This window comes from Neomonachus schauinslandi, chromosome 5 (assembly GCF_002201575.2).
Source record: "Neomonachus schauinslandi chromosome 5, ASM220157v2, whole genome shotgun sequence".
NCBI lineage: Eukaryota > Metazoa > Chordata > Mammalia > Carnivora > Phocidae > Neomonachus > Neomonachus schauinslandi.
Window position 1 is genome coordinate 60,905,178 of NC_058407.1, and position 22,848 is coordinate 60,928,025.

At 46.2% G+C, this 22,848-nt stretch overlaps 1 protein-coding gene and 1 pseudogene across 1 annotated transcript; one reads left to right on the forward strand and one right to left on the reverse strand.

Moving 5' to 3' along the window:
• Window positions 1–6,514: 6,514 nt before the first annotated feature.
• LOC110583212 lies at window positions 6,515–7,229 on the reverse strand (annotated as a pseudogene).
• Window positions 7,230–16,930: 9,701 nt separating this feature from the next.
• LOC110577409 (keratin, type II cytoskeletal 2 oral-like) lies at window positions 16,931–22,494 on the forward strand. The gene is given in 11 exon segments (XM_021686737.1): window positions 16,931–17,138; window positions 17,141–17,179; window positions 17,182–17,489; window positions 17,607–17,827; window positions 18,720–18,780; window positions 19,310–19,405; window positions 19,902–20,066; window positions 20,420–20,545; window positions 21,086–21,306; window positions 22,029–22,063; window positions 22,391–22,494. Coding segments are annotated over 11 exon segments (1,584 nt in total).
• Window positions 22,495–22,848: the final 354 nt, after the last annotated feature.

Below are 22,848 nucleotides of genomic sequence, written 5' to 3' on the forward strand. Positions count from 1 at the left end.
ACCACCAGCTCGAGCCAGCTCTGCTCCAAGTGATCCTCTGAGGTTAAGTGTCCATGCCCATCTGCATCCCTCTCAGCCTGCCCACAGCACTTCCCACTCTGCTTGGCATTGACAAATGCCAACCTCAACCTCTCTTTTCTTCAAGTTCCCTGGAAAAGGGGCTGAACTTCTTGGCTCCTTCATCCCCAAGATCTCTCCTAGGCCAGGGAGGTCCAGCTGCTTATCCCAGATGATGATGCTCCTGACGATGGTAGCAATACCTGAGCCCACAGTACTGTGGGCCTTCCCAGCCTGGCCTGTTCCCACCATGGCCCATCTCCCTCTCTCACTGGGAGTTGATAGTCTGAAGCAGGTATGTTTCAGCCCCGCTGAGGATGCTAGAGGGTGAATGGTCAAGTTCTCCAGAATGTTGGTTCTCAGGGTGCCCTCCCCACATCTGGGCATCATGTCCTGACTTACCTCTGCCTCTTTAATTCCCCCAGCTGTGGATCCTCTGGTGATGATTATGTTGCACTTTCTTTTCTCAATAAATTGCACTGAATTTCACATTCTGGTGTTTGGCTTTCATTCAAGGGGCTGTAGAATAAACTGAGGTCCAAGAATGGAGAGAGATCAGGTGTGGGTGGTGGTCTTCCAGAAGTTCAGTGGTGGGTATAAAGGTTACTCAATAGTCTTGGCTTCTCCTTTACCCATTTGGCTGGGTTCTTGTGGTAGGTCTGTCCAAGAGTATTTATTTATTTATTTTTTAAATTTTATTTTATTGTGTTATGTTAATCACCATACATTACATCATTTGTTTTTGATGTAGTGTTCCATGATTCATTGTTTGCGTATAACACCTAGTGCTCCATTCAGTACGTGCCCTCTTTAATACCCATCACCAGGATAACCCATCACCCCACCCCCTCCCCTCAGTTTGTTTCCCAGAGTCCATAGTCTCTCATGGTTCGTCTCCCCCTTCAATTTCCCCCCCTTCATTTTTCCCTTCCTACTATCTTCTCTCTCTCTCTTTTTTTAACATATAATATTTGTTTCAGAGGTATAGGTCTGTGATTCATCAGTCTTACACAATTCACAGCACTCACCATAGCACGTACCCTCCCCAATGTCTATCACCCAGCCACCCCATTCCTCCCACCCCCCACCACTCCAGCAACCCTCAGTTTGTTTCCTGAGATTAAGAATTCCTCATATCAGTGGATCATATGATACATGTCTTTCTCTGATTGACTTATTTCGCTCAGCATAATACCCTCTAGTGCCATCCACATCGTTGCAAATGGCAAGATCTCATCCCTTTTGATGGCTGCATAATATTCCATTGTATAGATATACCACACTTCTTTACCCATTCGTCTGTTGATGGACATCTGGCAGCAACTTCTTCCTAGAAACATCGCCAAAGGCAAGGGAAGCAAGGGCAAAAATGAACTATTGGGACTTCATCAAGATAAAAAGCTTTTGCACAGCAAAGGAAACAGTCAACAAAACCAGAAGACAATGGACAGAATGGGAGAAGATATTTGCAAATGACATATCAGATAAAGGGGCTAGTATCCAAAATCTATAAAGAACTTATCAAACTCAACACCCAAAGAACAAATAATCCAATCAAGAAATGGGCAGAAGACATGAACAGACATTTTTCCAAAGAAGACATCCAAATGGCCAACAGACACATGAAAAAGTGCTCAACATCGCTTGGCATCAGGGAAATCCAAATCAAAACCTCAATGAGATACCACCTCACACCAGTCAGAATGGCTAAAATTAACAAGTCAGGAAACGACAGATGTTGGCGAAGATGTGGAGAAAGGGGAACCCTCCTACACTGTTGGTGGGAATGCAAGCTGGTGCAGCCACTTTGGAAAACAGTATGGAGGTTCCTCAAAAAATTGAAAATAGAGCTACTGTACGACCCAGCAATTGCACTACTGGATATTTACCCCAAAGATACAAATGTCGTGATCCGAAGGGGTACGTGCACCCCAATGCTTATAGCAGCAATGTCCACAATAGCCAAACTATGTCCAACAGTATTTATGTTGTTTAAGTGGATGCCCCCACTCCCAAGGAGGTCTTCCCATCCATCCTCCCTGCCTCTGAGCAGGCCTCTGGGATCCAGTCTTGGAAAAAGAAGGTTTAGCAGGTCATCAAGGGAATAGATTCTACTGGGACTGCAGCTCCTTTTCTCCCATTGTCATGCCAGCCAGACACAACAAATTCTCTTGCTGCAAACACAGCTCCTGGAGTCTGGAGTGGTCAAGCATAACACCCTCTTTTCCCTGACCAGGTTCTGAGCCAATTAAAAAATAAGACAAAGGAATGAGCAAATGGAGAGTCAATATTGCCTTTATTACCAGCAAAGCAGATATTGGAGAATACAATTTATACTTCTGATGGAATGGGTTTCCTAATACAGGACCTCAGGGTTAGGCCAGATTTCCCACCTGGGCAGACACAATATAGGGCCATCATGTCCTTCTCTATGTGGTAAGTCCCCTCATGGGAAATAGGAGAGCAGAACATTAGCTTGCAATGAACAGTCAGATCTTAAGAGATGGAGGGGCAGAGCTATGCATGCCCAGTTCTTCTTTCCAAACTCACTCATCAGGTAAGAGAGAGAGTAGCAGAGCCACTAGTGGAATTCACTCCAGATGGATATAAAATTAGGGTTGAGGAAGATGCATACTTGCTCTTACACTGGCATTTCCAGGCTGTTCCCAAAAACCTGAAACCCAAACCCATGGAGGACAGGGACAATGAGACAGTCACTGAAGGAAGCAGGGAAACTGAGAGCTTCAGTGGAGTCTCTGTTCCTTTCCCCATGCCCCAATTCAATCCCATCTGCATGCCTTTGAGCACGGTAAAATTCGGGTTTTTAAGTCACTGTAGATTATACATTATCTCCCCACCCCCCAGAAGTCAGACCAGAGCTGGACTAATGAGAGGTCATCTGTACATTATCTGATGGGCCAAGAAAAGTGCCAGGACCTGGCCTCCATGTTCTTGAGTCTGATCTGATTTCCTACACTCATCCCATCTGATCTCTGAAATATAGCAGCCCTGGTCTCAAGCCTTGGAGGAGACTGATTTTAAAGTTCCTACACTTGAGAGTGTAATAAATCCTTACTTATCTTTTCAAGGCCTGCTAGCAGCCCCCTTCCCCATTTACTCTTGGCACAGCTCTGAGTACTATGGGAACAGGACAGGCTGCTCTTACTGGTCTTTTGGAGACATTACAAGAAGCATCACCAATCCCTAGGAAGACACCCCAGATGCTCTGCTCCTTGTGTCGCCAAACTTCCTGGGTAGAGGCTGACTGCACTGCACTAACCCAGTTCTCATCAGACTGAAGCGGCAGGGTTTGGGTATGGCAGTTCAGTCTCTTATCCATCATTCCATGTGTGGAGAACTTGTTCCTGAGTGCTGTCTCAGGGCCCTGCAAAGTGTGTGGGGCATGCAGTGAACATTTGGGGTGTCAACTGAAAGAATGAAGAGAGTAATAAGAGCAGGACCTCCTCCCCCCACCTGGAATAGGTCACACCCCAAGGCAGGATGAAGCTGAAAGTTGACAGTGAGAGCCTGGCACCTTCCTGTGAGCTCTTGCAAGAAGAGATAGTGGAGCGGGTTACAGAGGGAGGTAGTGAAAGACTACAGGGTACTTGGAATCGAGAGAGGGAATTGATCAAGGCATTTTGGAGAAGAAGCCTGGAGCAGGCCTGGGAAGGAGAGTCTGGGCAACATGGAGGAAGGGCAAGGTTATAGAGCAGATATCCAGACCAAAGTCCAGGAGAATTCTAGGACTAGGATCATGTTTCACATTCTTGACACAGGCTGGGACTAAACCACATGCTAGTGGAGCAGGGAAGCTTCCAAGGTGAGGGCATCATATTTAAGGCCAGGCTAGGGGCTGGAGAGAATCGATTATCTCTAAGTGTATGGGAAGCTGGCAATCCTAAGCTTTCTGAGCCATGAAGAATCCCTCAAATCCATCTCCCATGTGAAGACAGAGCTGTGGCAGTCTTTTGCTTTTGAAGGCACCCAGGGTATGTAGAGTAGGTATTCACCTTTATGGAATGATCAGAGGGGTGACAGGAGTCTTCCCAAATTGAAGCTTGAAATCCTACCAGTTATGTCTTTAGGATTAAACAATCTGTCTCCAAGAGTCAACTGTTTCTTCATTCTCCATCCTTTATCTTTTCTTCCTTTTTTTTTTTTTTTAAAGATTTATTTATTTGAGAGAGAGAGAGAGAGAGAGGGAGGTGTGGGGAGAAGGAGAGAGAGAATTTTGAACAGACTCTGTGCTGAGTGGAGCCTAACACAGGGCTCAATCCCACGACCCTGAGATATGACCTGAGCTGAAATCAAGAGTCAGATGCTTAACCAACTGGGTCACCCAGGCACACCTATCTTTTGTTCTTTATCCTTACTCTTTCCCTCTTCTTCTAAAGATTTTCCTCTAGATTATAAAACAACACATACCTGTAACGAAAATGCATAAAATTTAGGAAAGTAAAAGAAAGAAAGAAAGATGATCTATAATTCCACCTCCCTATGACATTTTCCTATGAGTATGCCTGTGCATACACACATGTACGTACATAGAGATAGGTACGTGTAAATGTATCATCTTTTACAGAACAAGGCCTTAAAAATACATACTGCTTTACAGCCCGATTTTTCAGTTACTCTATTGTGGAATTTATCCATTTAGTCATTCAACAACTAGACTGAGTGCCTATCATTTTCTAGACGTTGTGCTGGGCTCAGGAATAGAGTGGAGAACATGTGTAATCTCTGCTTTCATATAGTCTAGCTGGGAAGAAACATACCAAATAATATTTCCCTATAACAACCAATATAGATGGAGATCATTATTTTCCTTTTCAGTGCAGATTCTTATTTTTTTCTTAAGTAGGCTCCATGCCTGGGGTTCCTGGGTGGCTTAGTGGGTCGAGTGTCTGCTCAGGTCATGATCTCAGGGTTGTGAGAATGAGCTCTGCATCAGGCTCCCTGTGTGTTCAGTAGGGAGTCTGCTCTCTCTCTCCAAAAATAAATAAATAATCTTAAAAAAATGTAGGCTCCATGGCTAATATGGGGATTGAAATCACAACCCTGAGATCGAGAGTTAAATGCTCTACCGACTGAGCTAGCCATGTGCCCCTCAAATTCTTATTTTTACTTAAAAAACCCCACAAAGGTATACATTGGGAATTAAGCAACATTTTTCCTTCTTTCTAGAGGTGTGACGTATGTGTTTTCTGGTCATTAATATTCTACCAAAAGTTTTATTAAACCTGAGGCAGGTAGAGGATCATTCAATCTCTTTGGTATGCCCTTCTATTCAGGCTGAGTTAGACCAGTGAACACCACTTTGGCAGGGAGAAGAATAGAGTTGGTTCATCAATCTGGTGACTAACATAACATAATAAAAGAAAATTAAAAAAAAGAAGAAGAATAGATTTGGAAGGGGCACAGCTTGAAGAATCACATTTTTATCAAACTCATCCCAATCCCAAACCAAAATCTAACAAACTGATTTATACATAAAGGATTTTAAGCAAATCTGCATAAATACTTAATAAGCCATAAGAAAAGGATAACTTTAGTCTATTTCCAGCATACAGTATATATTCGTTGGTGCCCAGTAAAATAGTAACTCCAATGAACAAAGTATTTTTGCCTTAGGGTCGTGAGATCAAGTCCCACATTGGGTGTGAAGCCTACTTAAAATAAAATGGTAAAATTTCTTTTTTTCCCCCAAAATGATTCTTATTAAAAAAAGATTTCTTTTGCAGCAGTGGGACTACATCAGGACTGGAATAAGACAGTCATAAAAGAACTGCAAACCCAAGACTAGGAGTTGATTTTCACATGTAGCTTTTCAGTAAAAGACATCCTTTTTTAGTTGATTCCCACAGCCAAGACTAGTTCTAATTTTCCCATAATGGTGGGCTGAAAATAGAGGCGTTTCAGAAATCTGAAGATAAGGGCAGCTGTTTTAACACCGTAGATAAACATTCCTAATTAGTCAAAAACTCCACACAGGTGGGCCATTGGGTTTGACAGACTGAAACTCTAAGCCAAATGAAAGAACTGTGAGCACAGGGGAAGATTTATGCAAAGCCTGCCTGTGGTATTTCAGACAGGGAGGGTGATGGTGTTGTTCCACTTCTTGTCACTGGAACATGTATTCTGGGGGCAGGGGCCTTCCAGGTGGAACGCCTGACATCGTCTTGTCCCAAAGAAGTCTGACTCTCAGAAGCACCTGAGAGAGGTGTCTGCTTTGGCAGGAATACTAGGGGTTATTGAATAGAAGGTGTTTCAGGAAAAAGTCCTGGAAGCCTCAGATAATTATCATTCTGACCCATCAATACCTAACAATAAACCGCTGTAGAATAGAGCGTCTTTCCAGGGTGTATTCTCCAGTCATCGGGAGCAGAAGCCTCTTCCGGCCTATTGGGCCCATGTTGTCCAGGAGGCCACCATTCCCTGCAGGTGGGAGCTAGTGCTAGGGATTGTTCCGGGAAGCTGCCACGGGAGATGATTTGCACAATGAAGTCACACTAAATCACTGCTCAAGGCCAGTCCTTGGCCTTCTTTTTCTGCTCTGTAGTCCAGAAACCTCTGTTTAAATGCCAGAAAGTCTGTAAATGTGAGCGGCATGTTGAATAGGTCATCAAGCCACCACATCTTTGCCGTGTTTTACTGTTGCTATGGGAGCCGCCATGTTTAATCCGGGAATCCACGTCAGCAGTTCTTCAATATACTTTTCTATCAAAGAGAGGTATTCGTTAAAATTGGCGTGTAGGCGGGTTTATACTCTTCTGTGTCTTCAAACTCCCGGTATTATCTGTCCATGAAATTTCTCATAGGTACCTGGAACTCAGCATCCATGACAACGTCCTCGATAAATCCAACCTTAGCTTCAAATTCGGCTTCAGAGGCGGAAGAGGTAGGCAGTGTGAAACTCTCTTCTTCAGAGACTTCTGCAGCTTCCGAACGGCCCTGGCTAGTAGCTGACCGGCATCCCCCAAGCCGGGTAGCCTGCGAGTTTGAGTCTGCGCCTGCGCACCGGTGTCCAGGGGCCTCCAAGCCCTGCCCAGCCGCTCTGCACCTGCCCCCCAGGACTGACTTCCAGGAGCCACACTCTGCCTCCTGACACAGTGGCGGAGATTATCATTCTTAATGACTTCACAATATTCTATTATGTGGATGTAGCACATTTTGTTGCATATGTCATGTCTACTTTTTCCACTATAATAAACATTGCTACAATGAACACACGTGTTTCTGAACGCTTGTCCTATTCATTCTTTAAGATAACGTTCTAGATGTGGAATTGCTAGGCCACTTTAAAATTTTGATTTATATTGTCAAACTACTATCCAGAAAGAGTGTACCAACTGGTAATTTTACAAATAATGTATAAGACTTCCTGTTTCTCAAGAAAGACATGTATCATATGATCTCACTGATATGAGGAATTCTTAATTGCAGGAAACAAACTGAGGGTTGCTGGAGTGGGGGGTGGGGTGGGAAGGATGGGGTGACTGGGTGATAGACACTGGGGAGGGTATGTGCTCTGGTAAGTGCTGTGAACTGTGCAAGACTGTTGAATCTCAGATCTGTACCTCTGAAACAAATAATGCAATATATGTTAAGAAAAAAAAAAAGAAGAAGAAGAAGGTAGCGGGAGGGGAAGAATGAAGCGGGGGAAATCGGAGGGGTAGACGAACCATGAGAGACGATGGACTCTGAAAAACAAACAGGGTTCTAGATGGGAGGGGGGTGGGAGGATGGGTTAGCCTGGTGGTGGGTATTGAGGAGGGCACATTCTGCATGGAGCACTGGGTGTTATGCACAAACAATGAATCATGGAACACTTCATCTAAAACTAATGATGTAATGTATGGGGATTAACATAAGAATAAAAAAAAAAGACTTCCTGTTTCTCCAGTCGTGCAAACACTCTGTGGTATTCTTTTTAATTTTCAACAGTTTTCTAGGTTTGCTTTTCATTTCTTTGATTGCTAATGAGATTGAACATTATAAATATATTACGTATTATTTAATTAACATTATAAATATATTTGCAATTTAATTTTCATTTTCTGTGTATTGTTTCCATTTGTTCAGCCCATTTTCTCTTTGAATGGTCATTTTTTTTTTCTTATTAATCTACTTGTCCAAGGCAAGGATTCCAACAGCACTTGAGCCACTCAGGAGTCCAGAATCTGTTCAACATTCATAATTGGGCCAGAATTAGTGCCCCATGGGGGAAGTGGGGTGAGGAAGACAGAACCTGGCCCAGGAACAGGGAGGCCAGAGGGGCTAACAGGATTGCAGGGAAGTGGGACCAAGTTCCAAATGGGTAGGAGCCAACTCCAAAATCATGTCTGCAATGGTAGATGAGATGATGGAGTTGGGGGGGGCGGGTGTCGCTAAGAGAAAAACAGAAGCAGGGTCAGCCCCATAGAGATGAGAGGTCTGTTGTGGATGGCCCTCCAGCCCCAATCCTACTTTATTTACTCCCCTACAGCATTGATTCTAGGATCACTCCAGTACATATTTTGCCCACAATTTCCATCTCAGAGTCTGTTTCCTGGGAATCTGACCTGAGACAGGGGCTGAGGGAGCAGCCAGCTGGTTGCTTGACCGGGGTTTGAATGAGGAGGATGCCTCTCTTCAGGTAAGAGCTAGTTCCTCCAGGGAGAGTGGAGAAGACCCTAAGATCCTTGAAGACCCCAGAGGTAAAGAGCCAGGGGCAGTGGGCAGCCCATGGCTTATACCAAAGATTTCATTACAAAATTCTGCAGGGATTTGGAGGGGAGTGGCCTTCCCTGGCTTGCTGCCATCTGATTAGTTGTAAACCTTGCCTGGGACATTCAGAAAAGCTGAGCTGTGGCTGGGGCAAGGACTGATGTGCTAATTGGGTCAGTCTCCCCAGCCCACCTCCTGCCTTTTCTGTCCATTCTGGACATCCCTCCCTCCCCATCCAGATTTTTGAGGACTCCACTGTGGTGCCCGAGGTCATTGAAGTCAAGATTCCTATTAGTTGATCTCTGGCTGATAGAGATAAACTTTAAGCATTTTCCCTGCCTCCAGGCTGCTGGGGCTAACCTTCTCCAATCTATCCTTTACCGGCAACTGGGGAGAGCAATTGACAAATGTGTACATTAGAGCTCCTTTCTCATGCTACTGTTTAGACTAATCTTTTGGTTGTTTCAAGCCAGGTTCTTCTCCATTAAAGATGCAGTTACTCAGTCAAAGCCTACACAGTCCACATTTCAAAGTCCATAAATTTATTTCATGCATCCTTTGCACAGAGAAACTGGTAATTAAGATGCAGGTTCTAACTGTCCAACAATAATCCTTTGTGAGGTTGCTGGAGTGGTGGGGGGTGGGAGGAATGGGGTGGCTGGGTGATAGACATTGGGGAGGGTATGTGCTATGGTGAGCACTGTGAATTGTGCAAGACTATTGAATCACAGATCTGTACCTCTGAAACAAATAATACATTATATGTTACAAAAAGAAAAGAAGAAGATAGCAGGAGGGGAAGAATGAAGGAGGCGAAATCGGAGGGGGAGACGAACCATGAGAGACGATGGACTCTGAAAAACAAACTGAAGGTTCTAGAGGGGAGGGGAGTGGGAGGATGGGTTAGCCTGGTGATGGGTATTAAAGAGGGCACGTTCTGCATGGAGCATTGGGTGTTATATGCAAACAATGAATCATGGAACACTACATCAAAAACTACTGATGTGATGTATGGTGATTAACATAACATAATAATAAAAAATAATCCTTTGGGAGGGAAGTACAAAGAAAACCTGAGACTTGAGGCATTTCTAACAGTTGTTTTCAGCTTTGCATAATTATTGCTGTTCAGTTAGAATTAAGTAAAAATTTTTTTTGAGAGAGAGAGAAAGAGAGAGAGAGATGAAGGGCAGAGGGAGGGAAAGAATCCCAAGCAGGCTCCAAGCCCAGTGTGGAGCCCGACACGGGGCTTGATCTCACGACCCTGAGATCATGACCTGAGCTGAAATCAAGAGTCAGATGTTCAACCAACTGAGCTACCCTGGTGCCCCAAGTACACATTCTATTTTTATTTTTTATTTTTAAAAAGATTTTATTTATGGGCGCCTGGGTGGCTCAGTCGGTTAAGCGACTGCCTTCGGCTCAGGTCATGATCCTGGAGTCCTGGGATCGAGTCCCGCATCGGGCTCCCTGCTCGGCGGGGGGTCTGCTTCTCCCTCTGACCCTCCCCCTCTCATGTACTCTCTCTCATTCTTGCTCTCTAATAAATAAATAAATCTTAAAAAAAAAGATTTTATTTATTTATTTGAGAGAGAGAGAGAGACAGCGAGAGAGGGAACACAAGCAGGAGGAGTGGGAGAGGGAGAAGCAGGCTTCCTGCTGAGTAGGGAGCCTGATGTGGAACTTGATCCCAGGACCCTGGGATCATGACCTGAGCCGAAGGCAGACGCTTAATGACTGAGCCACCCAGGCGCCCCCCAAGTACACATTTTAACAGAGTTGAATGAGTCTACTCAATTTCCCCACCCACATATGGCTGATGCATCTGAGTCTTCTGACTGTAATCCCCACCTCACCCACCGCATACCTACACACACAGAGACAAACACACTCACACCCACATGCCTGCCTTTTTGAAACAGAGAAGCACTTGTTAAAAAACAAAATTCAGTTGAGTAAATGTGAAGATCTAATTGGCTTTATTAAATGATTCAAGAATTGGGTAACATCCCACCTAGCAAGTATAGGGGGACTCCACTGAACTAAATGAAAGGGTTTTAAAGGCAGAGAGAGGGCATAAAAAAAAAAAAAGAAAGGAATTTATTAGCAAGGAATGCATTGTCCAGGCAAGGTTATCTTTCTAAGAGGAGTGGAAGGGGGTCTATCAGTAAATTTCCTAGTACTGACCAGGAAATTCCACATTGACTGGCTAAAGGTTCCATTTCTGGGGGCTTGAAAAGTGCAGTTAGGTTAGGTATTAAGTCTTGGTTTGCTGACTTGTCCTAAATGATACTGTTTTGGGCCCGTGGTTTTCTTTTTAACACACTAAACAGCAATAAGGCATCCCTCCCCCACCCACAACATGCGAACACACAGACACACACCTGATGAGGACCCTGGTGAGAGGCAGTTATGTTTAGTTGATACTCAAGGGATGATTTTCTGTCATTGTACATAGGATGACACCATTAGCTAAGAGCTAATGTGTACTGGGTGCTTATTATGCAGGACTTATTCTAAAATAATCCTTGCAACCACACTATGAGGTAGATCATATTTTTATTTTTATCTTATTGACGGAAACCAAGGCACAGCATGTTAAACAACTTATGAAAGTCATGTAACTAGGAGCTTGAACTCTGGCAGTTTCACTACAACATGGCTTGACTGACCCAATGACCAGTGGAATACAAGGGAAGAAAAGGTTTCCTAGTAGTGGTTTCTTTTTGCCCCAAGACTCATGCTGTCCAGCTCTGGTGTTCCAAGGTCTCCTTGGCCTGTCTGGTCTTTTTGTGAATTAGAAATAGGTGTACACTCTGTGCAGACCCAACTCCACAGGCTTGGCAGAGGACAGCACTTCGTGTAAAGTAAAAGATGCCTGCACTCTGGATGGACATAGCCCATGTCATAGCACACAGGTTGGTGACCAGAATATGGGCTACATTTTGGCCCTTTTCCACACTCTTGACCTGGAACTCTTATACGGGACACAACCCACACAAATGTACGTGGCAGCCCTGGTGGTTTTGTGTCTGAGCTCTGAGATCTGGGGAGGAGGGGCAATATCTCTAATTCTTTGTTGACTCTGGTCTCTAGTCTCTGCAGCTGGACTGCCTCTACACCCTTTCATCCAGGGTTGGCACTGTCTTTCTAGAACAAGACAGTAATAATACCACCACTTCTTTTAATCTGCTCCCCAGTGGCCCAGGGTCCCACAGAATCTTAGGGTTTTAGATTCACTTCAGCCTGCAAAAGATCGGTGTGTGCTGTCTTCAGGAAGGAATGCTTTGTCCATATTCCTGACAAATTGGATCTATCCATGGTTTATCCACCACATCCAAAAGAAAGTTGCCAAGTTACATGAGAATGAAGACTGGGAACCTATTTATGTGGATTGTAACCATTTAAGGAATGAAGAGATTAAAAAAATATCAATATAAAGTTACTATATTATATATATTATATTATATGTATATTAACTTTAATATAAAGTTAGTGGAATGATACTGAAAACAGCATCAGGTTTATATGTAGCAACACACTAATACCATGTTTCAACTGTAGACACAGAGAGATCTGGGGGGATGAGGGCCTAAAGGTATCTCTTGGGTTTGACTTTTAGGAAGCCAGCAAAAAATGTACTCTCGGGAGTGTGGTGCCCATGATGCAGGGATTATGTGCAGAGCAAGCTTTCATGGGTTTAGGAGTTGACCAGTGATGGGGAAATGGACACTGTGAATTTGGATTACCCTTCTGAGATCTTTAGTTGAGAAGGGGAAGTGACAAACAGGATAATAGCAAGACGGTGTCATGGGGTCAAGAGAGGGAATTTAAAGATGGGAAAGACTTGGGCATAGAGGAGAGATTGAGGATATGGTGGGGAGGACGGTAACTGACTGAGTGAAGAACTAGAGGAAGTGGCTTCTTGTAGCCCTGTACAAGAGGAAGGCTTCTTTAGCCCTGTATAAGAGGAAGAAAAATAAAGTGGGTGTGGAGGCAGGTAAGAGTGAAGGCATGGAAGAGATGCCAAAAGGAGATCACTTCTGACAACCTGCAGATTTTCTCAGGGAAGTAGGAAGCCAAGTCATCTTCTGTAGGCAGGAGGTGGGGACTGTGAAGGGGCTGGAGGAGAGTAGTGGAAGTTTGGGACAGAGGTTAAGGCCATGAACAAGAAGCTGACAGGACAAGGGAGGGATTGAGCACCCAGCCAAAGTGGAGATCAGGACTCTGTTGTGCCCCAGATTACATACTTGTGTGATTCCCCCAGCAGTGCTCAGCTTTTGTGATAGGAGGGGAAAGGAAGGTTATAGCTTTGTCCTAGACATGGGACTTTGTTAGGCTAATGGTGGAAGAGTTAGTGGCATAAGAAAATGGAGGATGCTAGTGAGAAGGTTGTTCAGATGGTCACTAGACTCTTCCCATGAGGGATGGGACAGCATTAATTTTGTTCTCCATTCCCTACCACCTGGTCAGTGCCTGGCACATAATAGATGCTCAAAAAGTATTTGTTGAATGAATGAGTAATACTTAAGTTGGGAAGAACAGGAAGAGGCCAGGAGAGGGCTAACAGACTAGAAGAAAATGAAGGGATGAAGACAATGGGAGTATTTATAAGAATAAAGAGCAGGTGTGGTGGGACGTAGGTGAAAATAAGGTGAAGGATGAAAGGTTGTGGCCATAGAGTGGGTGTTTGGGGTTTAAGCTTCCAAGAGGGAACAGTTCTTTGATGATCAATGGAATGGCCCTGAGTGTGTGGCTGAGGTGGAGGAGAAAGAAGATGAGTGTAATGGAGAAGATCAAGGAATCCCCAGGCTGGGATGTGGGGTGGGTCATGCTTTAGAGGCGGAACTCTCCAAGGATGATGGTGAGGGAAAGTGGGGGAGCATTATGGGATCCCAGAACCCCAAGGGTGGGAGAAACCTCAGAAGTGGTTTGGCCCAACTTCCCACCAAACAATAGCAAGAAATTTGCTTGGAGGGAGTGGCAAGGCCTTAATATTAAAGTGGGGCATTGGGGAGGGAGGAAGGAGCAAGGGGCAGAGGTGGAAGGGCATTAGAAGTCAAGAGAGAAGCTCATTCTTCTAGAATAGGAAGCCTAGTCATTTTCTGGGTAGGAGAGTGACATGTTGAAAGTGGTATTTGCATAAGATCATGTTAGCAGCGATGTAGGAGTGGATGGGAGCAAGGAGAGACTAAATGCTCTGGATGGGTCTTTGGGGGAGAAGTGAACCACATCCAATTCCATGACCCACCACAGTTTGCCAGGTGGCCATGACCAGCATAATTTCTTCCCACACAACGGGTCAGCCTGGTACACACCCCTGCATCTGTGTATATAACATGCTCCCCTCTGTTGCCTTCAGTAGCTTCTGACAATCCTGCTTCAAATAAAGCTACAATGTTTGCTGCACAGACTGGTTCCTGCAAGTCTCTTCATCCTAACATGGGATGCTGTCTGTCTTCTTCATCAAATTGGCTCATGATGCTTCCTCGGGGAAGACTTCCATGGCTAACATCCCGCCACAGTTCCCATTTCCTTCTCCTCCTGTAACTGCAGTAGACATGTGGCTATCACTGGCTGTGTCCATGCTTGTCCTGTGTTCTGAGTGAGAGTGTCAGACTGTTTGCCTCCTAGGTTTATAGAACACATCTTCTCCTTCCTCTGAACTCCTTGTTCTATGATGTAATAGATGTTCAATAAATGCTGGAATAGACCTGCTTTTGCTTAAACTTTAGCTCTCACGCTGTCTTATGTGCCTTGCAATGAGTATGTTTCTCATAAATCTTTGAGAATTGACTTGCCATCCCATGAACTATTCCCATGGTGCTGTCTATAGAGGCAAGGCATGGTGTTAGGTCCATGCAGATGCTGAGGTGTGAACAAATGTGTGTTCCAAGCTCAGTGTAAGCTCCTACTAGAGGCAGGAAGAACTCTGTAAACTCTAGTACACTGGGCTTGTCTGCCTCCCTCCCTGCCCTCCCTCCCTTTCTTTCTTCCTTTCTTCTACCACATGTAACTAGAAGGTACTCAAGTCCCTCACACAGGATCAGATGGCAGTGGACTCATGTCTGACACCCAATCATGACTTCCTTTCTTTCCACAGGAGATGCTACAGCAGCCTGGAGTGCTCCAGCTCTCCTAACCTCTCTCTAAGGAAGGCCTTCCCTATCCCTCCCACTGTATTGTGTCCTTTTCCTTGGCTCATGTTCACCAGAAACCACCAGATTCTGATCTCTCTTTGTAGCTAGGATGGCTGTTGCTATTACCACAAGTGTGGCATTCTTATTTTATTTTATTTTATTTTTTTATTCTTATGTTAATCCCCATACATTACATCATTAGTTTTAGATGAAGTGTTCCATGATTCATTGTTTGTGCATAACACCCAGTGCTCCATGCAGAATGTGCCCTCCTCAATACCCACCACCAGGCTAACCCATCCTCCCACCCCCCTCCCCTCTAGAACCCTCAGTTTGTTTTTCACAGTCCATCGTCTCTCATGGTTCATCTACCCCTCCGATTTCCCCCACTTCATTCTTCCCCTCCTGCTACCTTCTTCTTCTTCTTTTAAGTGTGGTGTTCTTAATGAAATCACCTGTATTTTGTTTATTTTGAGGACAATGCAGCCTCTCTCCCAGACCCCTGAGGGGGTCAGGCTGTCACCACAAACATCCAAGGTGGGATGTGCGGGGGCTTATGAGGGGTAAGAGAGTGTGGGAGTTTAAGGGAGGTTCAAGGCATTCTGATCGGTTGGGTCCCTTCTCCCACCCATGGGCTATCCGGTTGCATTTCCTGTACACTTAAAATGGGGCTGATACACAGGTGGCATTTTGTTTCCGTAGTGTAGTGGTTATCATGTTCGCCTGACACAGGTGGCATTTTTAGCAGAGAGGAAAGCCATCCACACAAATGGCAGCTACTTTAACAGTCTGTGTCTTAAAACCCTATCCGGAGCTCACAGGTACAGGGCTCTGTCCTGAGCTTGGGGTAAGAGATGGTCTGGATGGGAGGAATATCCTAAGGGACAAGGCTTTCTTGTCCAGTGTGACAATAGAGGTGGGACACATACAGGGACCCACATAGAGGGGCAGCACCAAAAGTGGGAAAAGTTGGGCAGCCATTCATTCTACAAAACCTGTGAGCCCACCATGGGCCAGGCACTGTGCAGGGCAATGGAAGCCCTCTTGGACCAGACAGATAAGATCCAGCCCCCATGGTGCCTATTGTCAAGGGGACAGGGCTACAGCCTTCATGCAGGGAAGAGGAAGGATGGGAATGCAGACAGTAGGACTTACAGGAGCCTGAAAGGGGGAGGCTTCCTGGAAGGCAGACCAAGGAGGCATATTTGAAAGGGGAAGAGACCTGGTGTGGGAGTGAAATAGGGGATGTGGGGGCCACCAGGGCAGCTAGTTGAACAGGAGCAATAACACCATGCAGGGAGCCACAGGGAGACAGAGGGGACATGAGTTCTCTTGGTCACCCCAGTGGTGAACAGTGCTAATGCTCAGATGAATGTCTCTAGTATCTTGTCCCCTCACTCAGGCCCCTGAGTCAGTCTGGAACATTCTGGCCTGATACCCACCCCTCTGTGACTGGGATAGCAGAGGTGCTGCTTGTGTCACGGAGCCAGGGACAAACCAGCAGAGGCTCTCTGGTGAGTTCCATTGGTACATACTGTGAGATTTAGAGGTCCTACTTTCCACTCTGTCTCTCCCAAACACGGGAGTCTGCATGAGGCTTGTTGGTTCTGGGAGGCAAACGCATAGTGACACCAGTGGACACCCAGTGTTTTGGGGGAATGAAAAAACCACAGAGCCACCTAATTGAACCTGCTGCCTCCTGAGAAGCCGGTGCCTGGGGCCCTGGGACTGGGCCATGCCTGGCAGGAACCAAGCTCATTCATTAAGGGAGGGCCCCGGTTCTGTAGAACACAAAGTCTATACAAGGCTGATTACAGGAAAGACTTGAAATGGAGACTCTGGGATTATAGCAAAAGAAATTGGTGTGGGGATTAGTTGTAGCCAGAGAATGAAACCCTGGAAATCATCCAATTAATGAACCAGTTAACTGGGACCTATAAAAGGGGCCACCTGTCTCCCTGTGTCAGAAGTTGTCCTTTCCTCAGAGGCTTCTGAACCAGGACATCTTCCTGTGCCCAGAGAAAATGATGAACCAGCAGTCCAGCAGGCTGTCCCAGGCCACCAAGGGCTTTAGGGCCTGCTCTGCTGTTGTGGTGTCTGGCCAGAGCTGTATCAGCCCCACTAGGTCCCAGTCAGCCTCACGCTCTGGGGGAGGCAGTATCTCCACAGCCTGTGCCTTGGTAAGGGGTACCTTTGGTAGTCAGAGCCTGTACAGCCTTGGGGGGAGCAAGAGCTCTCAATCAGTGTGGCCAGAGGTGCCGCCCAGACTGGGAGCTCAGAAAGGGTTGCTCGGGTGCCTTTGGAGGGAGCCTGCGTGGGGCTGGAGGAAGGGGCATGAGAAGTAGCTCTGGAGGAGGCTCCTTTAGCAATAGAGGGAGACCTGGTGGTTTGGGAGGCATTCCTGGTGGAGCCGGGGGCCTTGGGGGTTCAGGGGGCTTTCCCCTCAGCATCCAGGAGGTGACCATCAACCAGAGCCTCCTTCACCCCACGAACATGGGGATCGACCCTCAGATCAGGGAGGTGAAAACCCAAGAGAAGGAGCAGATCAAGACTCTCAATGACAAGTTTGCCTCCATCGACAAGGTGAGGGCCCACGGTGGGAAGGGGGCCTGGGAACATGAGGCCTGGGTTGGGGCAGTGGGTCTGCCCATGAGCCAGAGGCTGGGCAGGCCATGACCTCTGCTCCCTGGTTGACAACAGGTGCGGTTCCTGGAGCAGGAGAACAAGGTGCTGGGGACCAAGTGGTGCCTCCTGCAGGAGCAGTCGGCCACCTCCAGGGCCAGCGTCAATGACCTGCAGTCCTTCTTTGAGTCCTATACCAGCTGCCTCCAGGCTCACCTGGATAGGCTGCTGAGTGAGCGGGGTCAGCTGGATGGGGAACTGAGCACAATGCAGGCACTTGTGGAGGAGTATAAGAGGAAGTGAGTGATGGACGTGCTGAGAAAGCAGCCACTGGGTCTAAGTGATTGTGGTGCAGGTCAGGAGGTTTTCCTCAAGGAATCTGTAGGCCACAGGATGGGGTGTCAGGATGCGGGTCTGATGAAAGGATGATCTGCTTTCTTTTGATATTTGTGTTGGTGCCAAGGAGAATGAGATGTATGTCACAGAGTGGGCATCTAGGGGACCCCCTTTAGACAGAGGCAGATATCAGGCACTTTGGCATTTAACAACAATGAATCTCATACTGTGCTGCTTACTGGGATCACTTCGGGAGTTTTATAAATTCTGAATGTCCAGGTTGCACACATGACTCATTGAATCAGAATTTCTGGGCAGGGAGCCAGGCACTGGCAGCTTTTATAGAGCCTCAGGTGATTCCAATGTACGGCCAAGAGTGAGGACCAGTTAGAGAATGTTGGCTGATGAGGTAGATTCAAGGGGAGGTAGGACACAGATGGAGAAAGGAAGAGCTGGGAGCTTCAGGTGTAGGTGGGAGGTGGGCTTGGGAATGACCATAGGCTTTTGCTCATGAGGACTAGGCTGACTCCTTGCAGTGGAGAATCCAGAGACCTGCATGAATGTGTTGCCCAAGGACACCAGGGGTTATGTGCCAATTCCATCACATGTTTTATCTTCTATTTCCAGTATTCTGGAGTGTCAGAAATGGGGTGCTAGTGTGCTCTTAAAGGCCCTACCATTGTAACAAAGCATGCTACTCAACTGGCTTTAGCCTGATCTTATCCAGGGAATAGTCACCTGCAGCTCTACCCCAGGTTACATACCACCTCCTGGAATAAACACCTTTCCCTGGGCACAGGTGCACATACCCTTGGTTCAGCCACCCTCGAACATGACCTCTCTCCTTTCTTGTAGGTATGACGATGAGCTTAACAAGCGCTCAGAGGCTGAGAATGACTTCACGGTTCTGAAGAAGGTGAGCAGGCCAGTGGGGAAGAACAAGCCAGCACAGGGCTCCTCCCATGGCACAAGGGAAGGAGGGGATGGTGGCATCTTCCCAGGGGTGTGAGACTGGATAGAACTTTGTCCAGAGCAGGATTCCAAGTGTTGTACTGTTGTTGATGGCCAGAACCCAGGACAGTGCCAGGCTTGCATCTGAGCCTGTGCCCTGAGGCCTTTTTTTTCTGTAGCTAAGATCTCTCTCAAGTGTGTTTGGCTCAACAGTTGCAAAACTGCTTTGGGCCAGTCCTTACACATTACAGTTTATTGCCAACTATTAATAACTACCATCCTAACTATCCAAGCTACAAAAACTGGTAATAATGATCTTTTCTAACACTGAGCTCAATTATCAAAACTCTCTACTGCAAGTGGAAGGTCTGGTTTAAGTGATTTTTTGCTTCCTCAACCATGTAAACATGGTATCAGTATTATTAAGTACAATGGTAACTAATGAGAGTAATATTGAAGCTAAGAAGGTGGATTCTCTGTTTTTTTACTTTCAGGATGTGGATATATCCTACATGACAAAAGTGGACTTGGAAATAAAAATGGAGAGTCTGACCAGTGAAGTCAACTTTCTGAGAGCCCTTTTTGAAACTGTAAGGACTTTTATACTTTCTTCTAGGGTGGAAGCCATGACATGGGGTATCAAATCTTGCTTGATTCTGGGGGATTCAGCTTCCTTTGTGAAATCTATTTGGCAGCAAACATTTGCAAAGTCTTTCCCATCTTTATCCCTATTTCTTCTTCATTCCTTCAATTTTACAACTCCTTAATCATATTGCTTATGTCTTCCCTCTTCTCCTTCCCATGGCTTCAGGCTTTCAGAATCTGCAGTCCATGCCTTTAGAATCTGCATGTACATAGACTCCCAAGGGAAATGTGTAAAAGGAGAGTTAAGGGCAATCCCTCACTGCCTGCTTGGAATTTTCTTGCTGCCTGGTTTCTGGATCACTGTCTTGTCCCCTTGCTTTCCCTTCAGTAAGATTCAGTTTTTTAGACCCCACAACATTCCTGAGCCAGTTGCTTGGAAGGTTCAGGGCATCCTAGAGAGTTGGTGACACTGCCCAATGCTGTGCTCCTGTGTGCATGTAGGAGTACAACCAGGTCTTGTCGGAATCCAGTGATATGTCCATCATCCTGTCCATGGACAACAACCGGCATCTGGACCTGGACAGCATCATCACTGAGGTCAAGGCCCAGTATGAGGAGATCTCCCAGAGGAACAAGGCAGAAGCTGAGGGGCTGAACCAGGTCAAGGTAAATAAGGGTCCCTTCATCAGTCTAGACTCACAGGCTTTTTCCAGGGCTCCTGCTCCTTCACCTCCAGCCCCTCCTGGCACCATCCCAGATAATGCACACTTTGTTCAGTGGAAACCCACTGAAATATCTTTCACAAATACCTATAACTTGCAGTGTTTTTCATTCTACTGCCTGATATTTTTAAGGGCAACTGTGATTTTTAGTTAAGTGATCCTTTCCATTCTAAATGCCTGGTGGACTTCCGTGTAATATTAGGACTTTCTGGATTGACTGCACTTCTATTCTCCTTTTCATACACATGTATTTGAGGGTTAGGGATAATTTCTCCCTATCTGCTCATTACCTTCCAGCTTGGAGAGCTGCAGACTACAGCCAGCAGGTATAGTAATGACTTGAGGAGCACCAAGAATGAGATTGCAGAGCTCAACAGGATGGTCCAGAGGCTGTGGGCCAAGATTGAGAGCATCAAGAGGCAGGTGGGTGTGACTCCCCAAGGCCTGGGATTGTAACTCTAATGACAGTGGTGCTCTGAGATGCCAGAGGGGCACCTGAACCCAGCAGGCTGGAAAGTCTTTCAGGTCCATATTGGAACCTACAATGGAGCTGCCAGGGTAATACCATACAGAGTGATGGCTTCATGTATGTTACCTTTACTCCCACCCATCATCTTCAAGATAGAATGATTTTCCCTCACGTCACTGGTTGTGGCCCCAAGACTCCATGAAATATGTGGGACTGAGTTACTGGGGTCTCATACCATGGATTATCCCTCTTTAACAGATTGGGAAGCAGGTGATCAATATCTCTGGGTAAGGATTCAAATGACCATTGGAATTTCTTAGCATAGTGTAGCTACATGGATATGAATGATATGGGCAGAAGAAGTTAGCATGGTCAACCACACAGCACGCAGGTTAGAAGTTTTCATTAAGAAGACAGATGGAGACCTGTGCTCACCTGCCATGTGCCCAGGTAATTTTAGAGATTCAATCCTTCTCTTCTTTCTCCTCCTTCAGAATACTAACCTGCAGACAACAATTGCTGACACTGAACAACAGGGTGAATGGAACCTCAAAGATGCTCAGGCCAAGTTGGCAGAGCTCAAGAAGACCCTGCAGCAGGCCCAGGAGAACTTGGCCTATCTCCTGCATGACTACCAGGAGCTAATGAACATCAAGTTGGCATTGGATGTGGATATCGCCACCTACAAGAAGATGTTGGATGGCGAGGAGTGCAGGTAGGGATTCTGGCCAAGGCAAGGAGGACAACTTGAGAATCAAGTTTCAAAGGATTGTATGGTCCTTGGTTAGACACAGTGGCAGGGGACAAAGGAGTGTCTCAACAAATTCTTGATTAACTGAATTATATTGCCTAGCACTCTCCTCTCTGGGCTCAGGGACACCAACTTTATTTGTTAGGCCTGAATACTTAGAGCTTCCCAACAGGCATGTAGTGCACCCCAAAGGCCAATGCCAGCCAATCCTGATATGGTGGAGAATACAGATGGGTACTAGGTGGTTCTAGTAGCCTGCTTCTCCTATTCTCCAAACTGGTTTCCATTTCCTTCCACATTAGTCACTCTTCTTTGCCTCTCCATTTCTGGCAGAGATAAGAGTTGCATCACCTCTGGTATAGGCCAGGCACTGTGCTAGACATTCTTCATGGCTTAATTTACTCTTCTCAACAAACTGATGAAGAAGTATATTTTTCCAGTTTTGCCAGTGAGGGAACCAAGGCCAAGGTGATGGCAGAGTCAAGTATCCAGAGACACATTGTATCTCTGTTTCTCTGTATCCCCATCCTAGAACCCCAGGGAAGCCCTTCTCATGTCTAACTTCAATCCCTGAAGCTGCAGCTCATATTATTGTACTCTGGCATCCCAGAGGATAATTCTGAACAGAGATGCTGAGAGGAACCACCATGAGGGTTCCATGATATTTATTTTGCTTTCCTAAACAGGATGTCTGGGGAGTGTCAGAGCCCAGTGTGCATCCGTGAGTATCTTATGCATTCCATTTCTTTTGTTTGACATGATTTTTCATGATTTTGCTTCAGCTCCTCTACCCACAGATTGCTTTTTCTATAGCCTGACTGCTGGAGTAAAAGAAAGAGAGGGACAAAGGGAGAGCCATATTTGGGTAAGACTTATCTAATGTCCTGTGCAGTGCATGTCCTGCATTTGCCTTCAAAGAACTCCCTCCCATGGGAGGGTGGTCTCTCCTCTTTTTGGATTTTTCTCTGCCACTCATTCCTTAGCTAGGAATGCATGCAGTGGGCATTTAGACAGACAGGTGACACTGAGCGGCCCATTTTCTTTGCAGTTGTGGTCAGCCACACACCCGGCAGCAAGAACATTAGCGCTGGGGGCAGCAGCAGCAGCAGCAGCAATGGCATCTGGGGCAACAGAGGTGACCAGGGCATCTGAGGGGACAGTGAGTCCACCAGCATGGGGAAGGACATCCAGTCCAGAAGCACAAGCAGCTCCACAGATCATAGTCCCAGACTGGGCAGCTCCTCCTCCTCCTCAGCTAGGATTGTGCAGACTACCGCCAGCAATGACCGGCGCTCCTGCATCAGATACTGAGACTGAGCCCTGATGCACAACTGTAGAAATTTCCCCTGCCTTTAACCACACCTCTCTACAATTGCTCCTCTCTCGCCGGGGTTGGTGATACTATACTCTCATCTGCTTGGAGGCTCAAAACCAAGAAGGGGCCCAGGTAGACAGTGTCAAGTTAGGAGTTTGTTCCTGAGCCCATCACTCATCCCACTACTACCT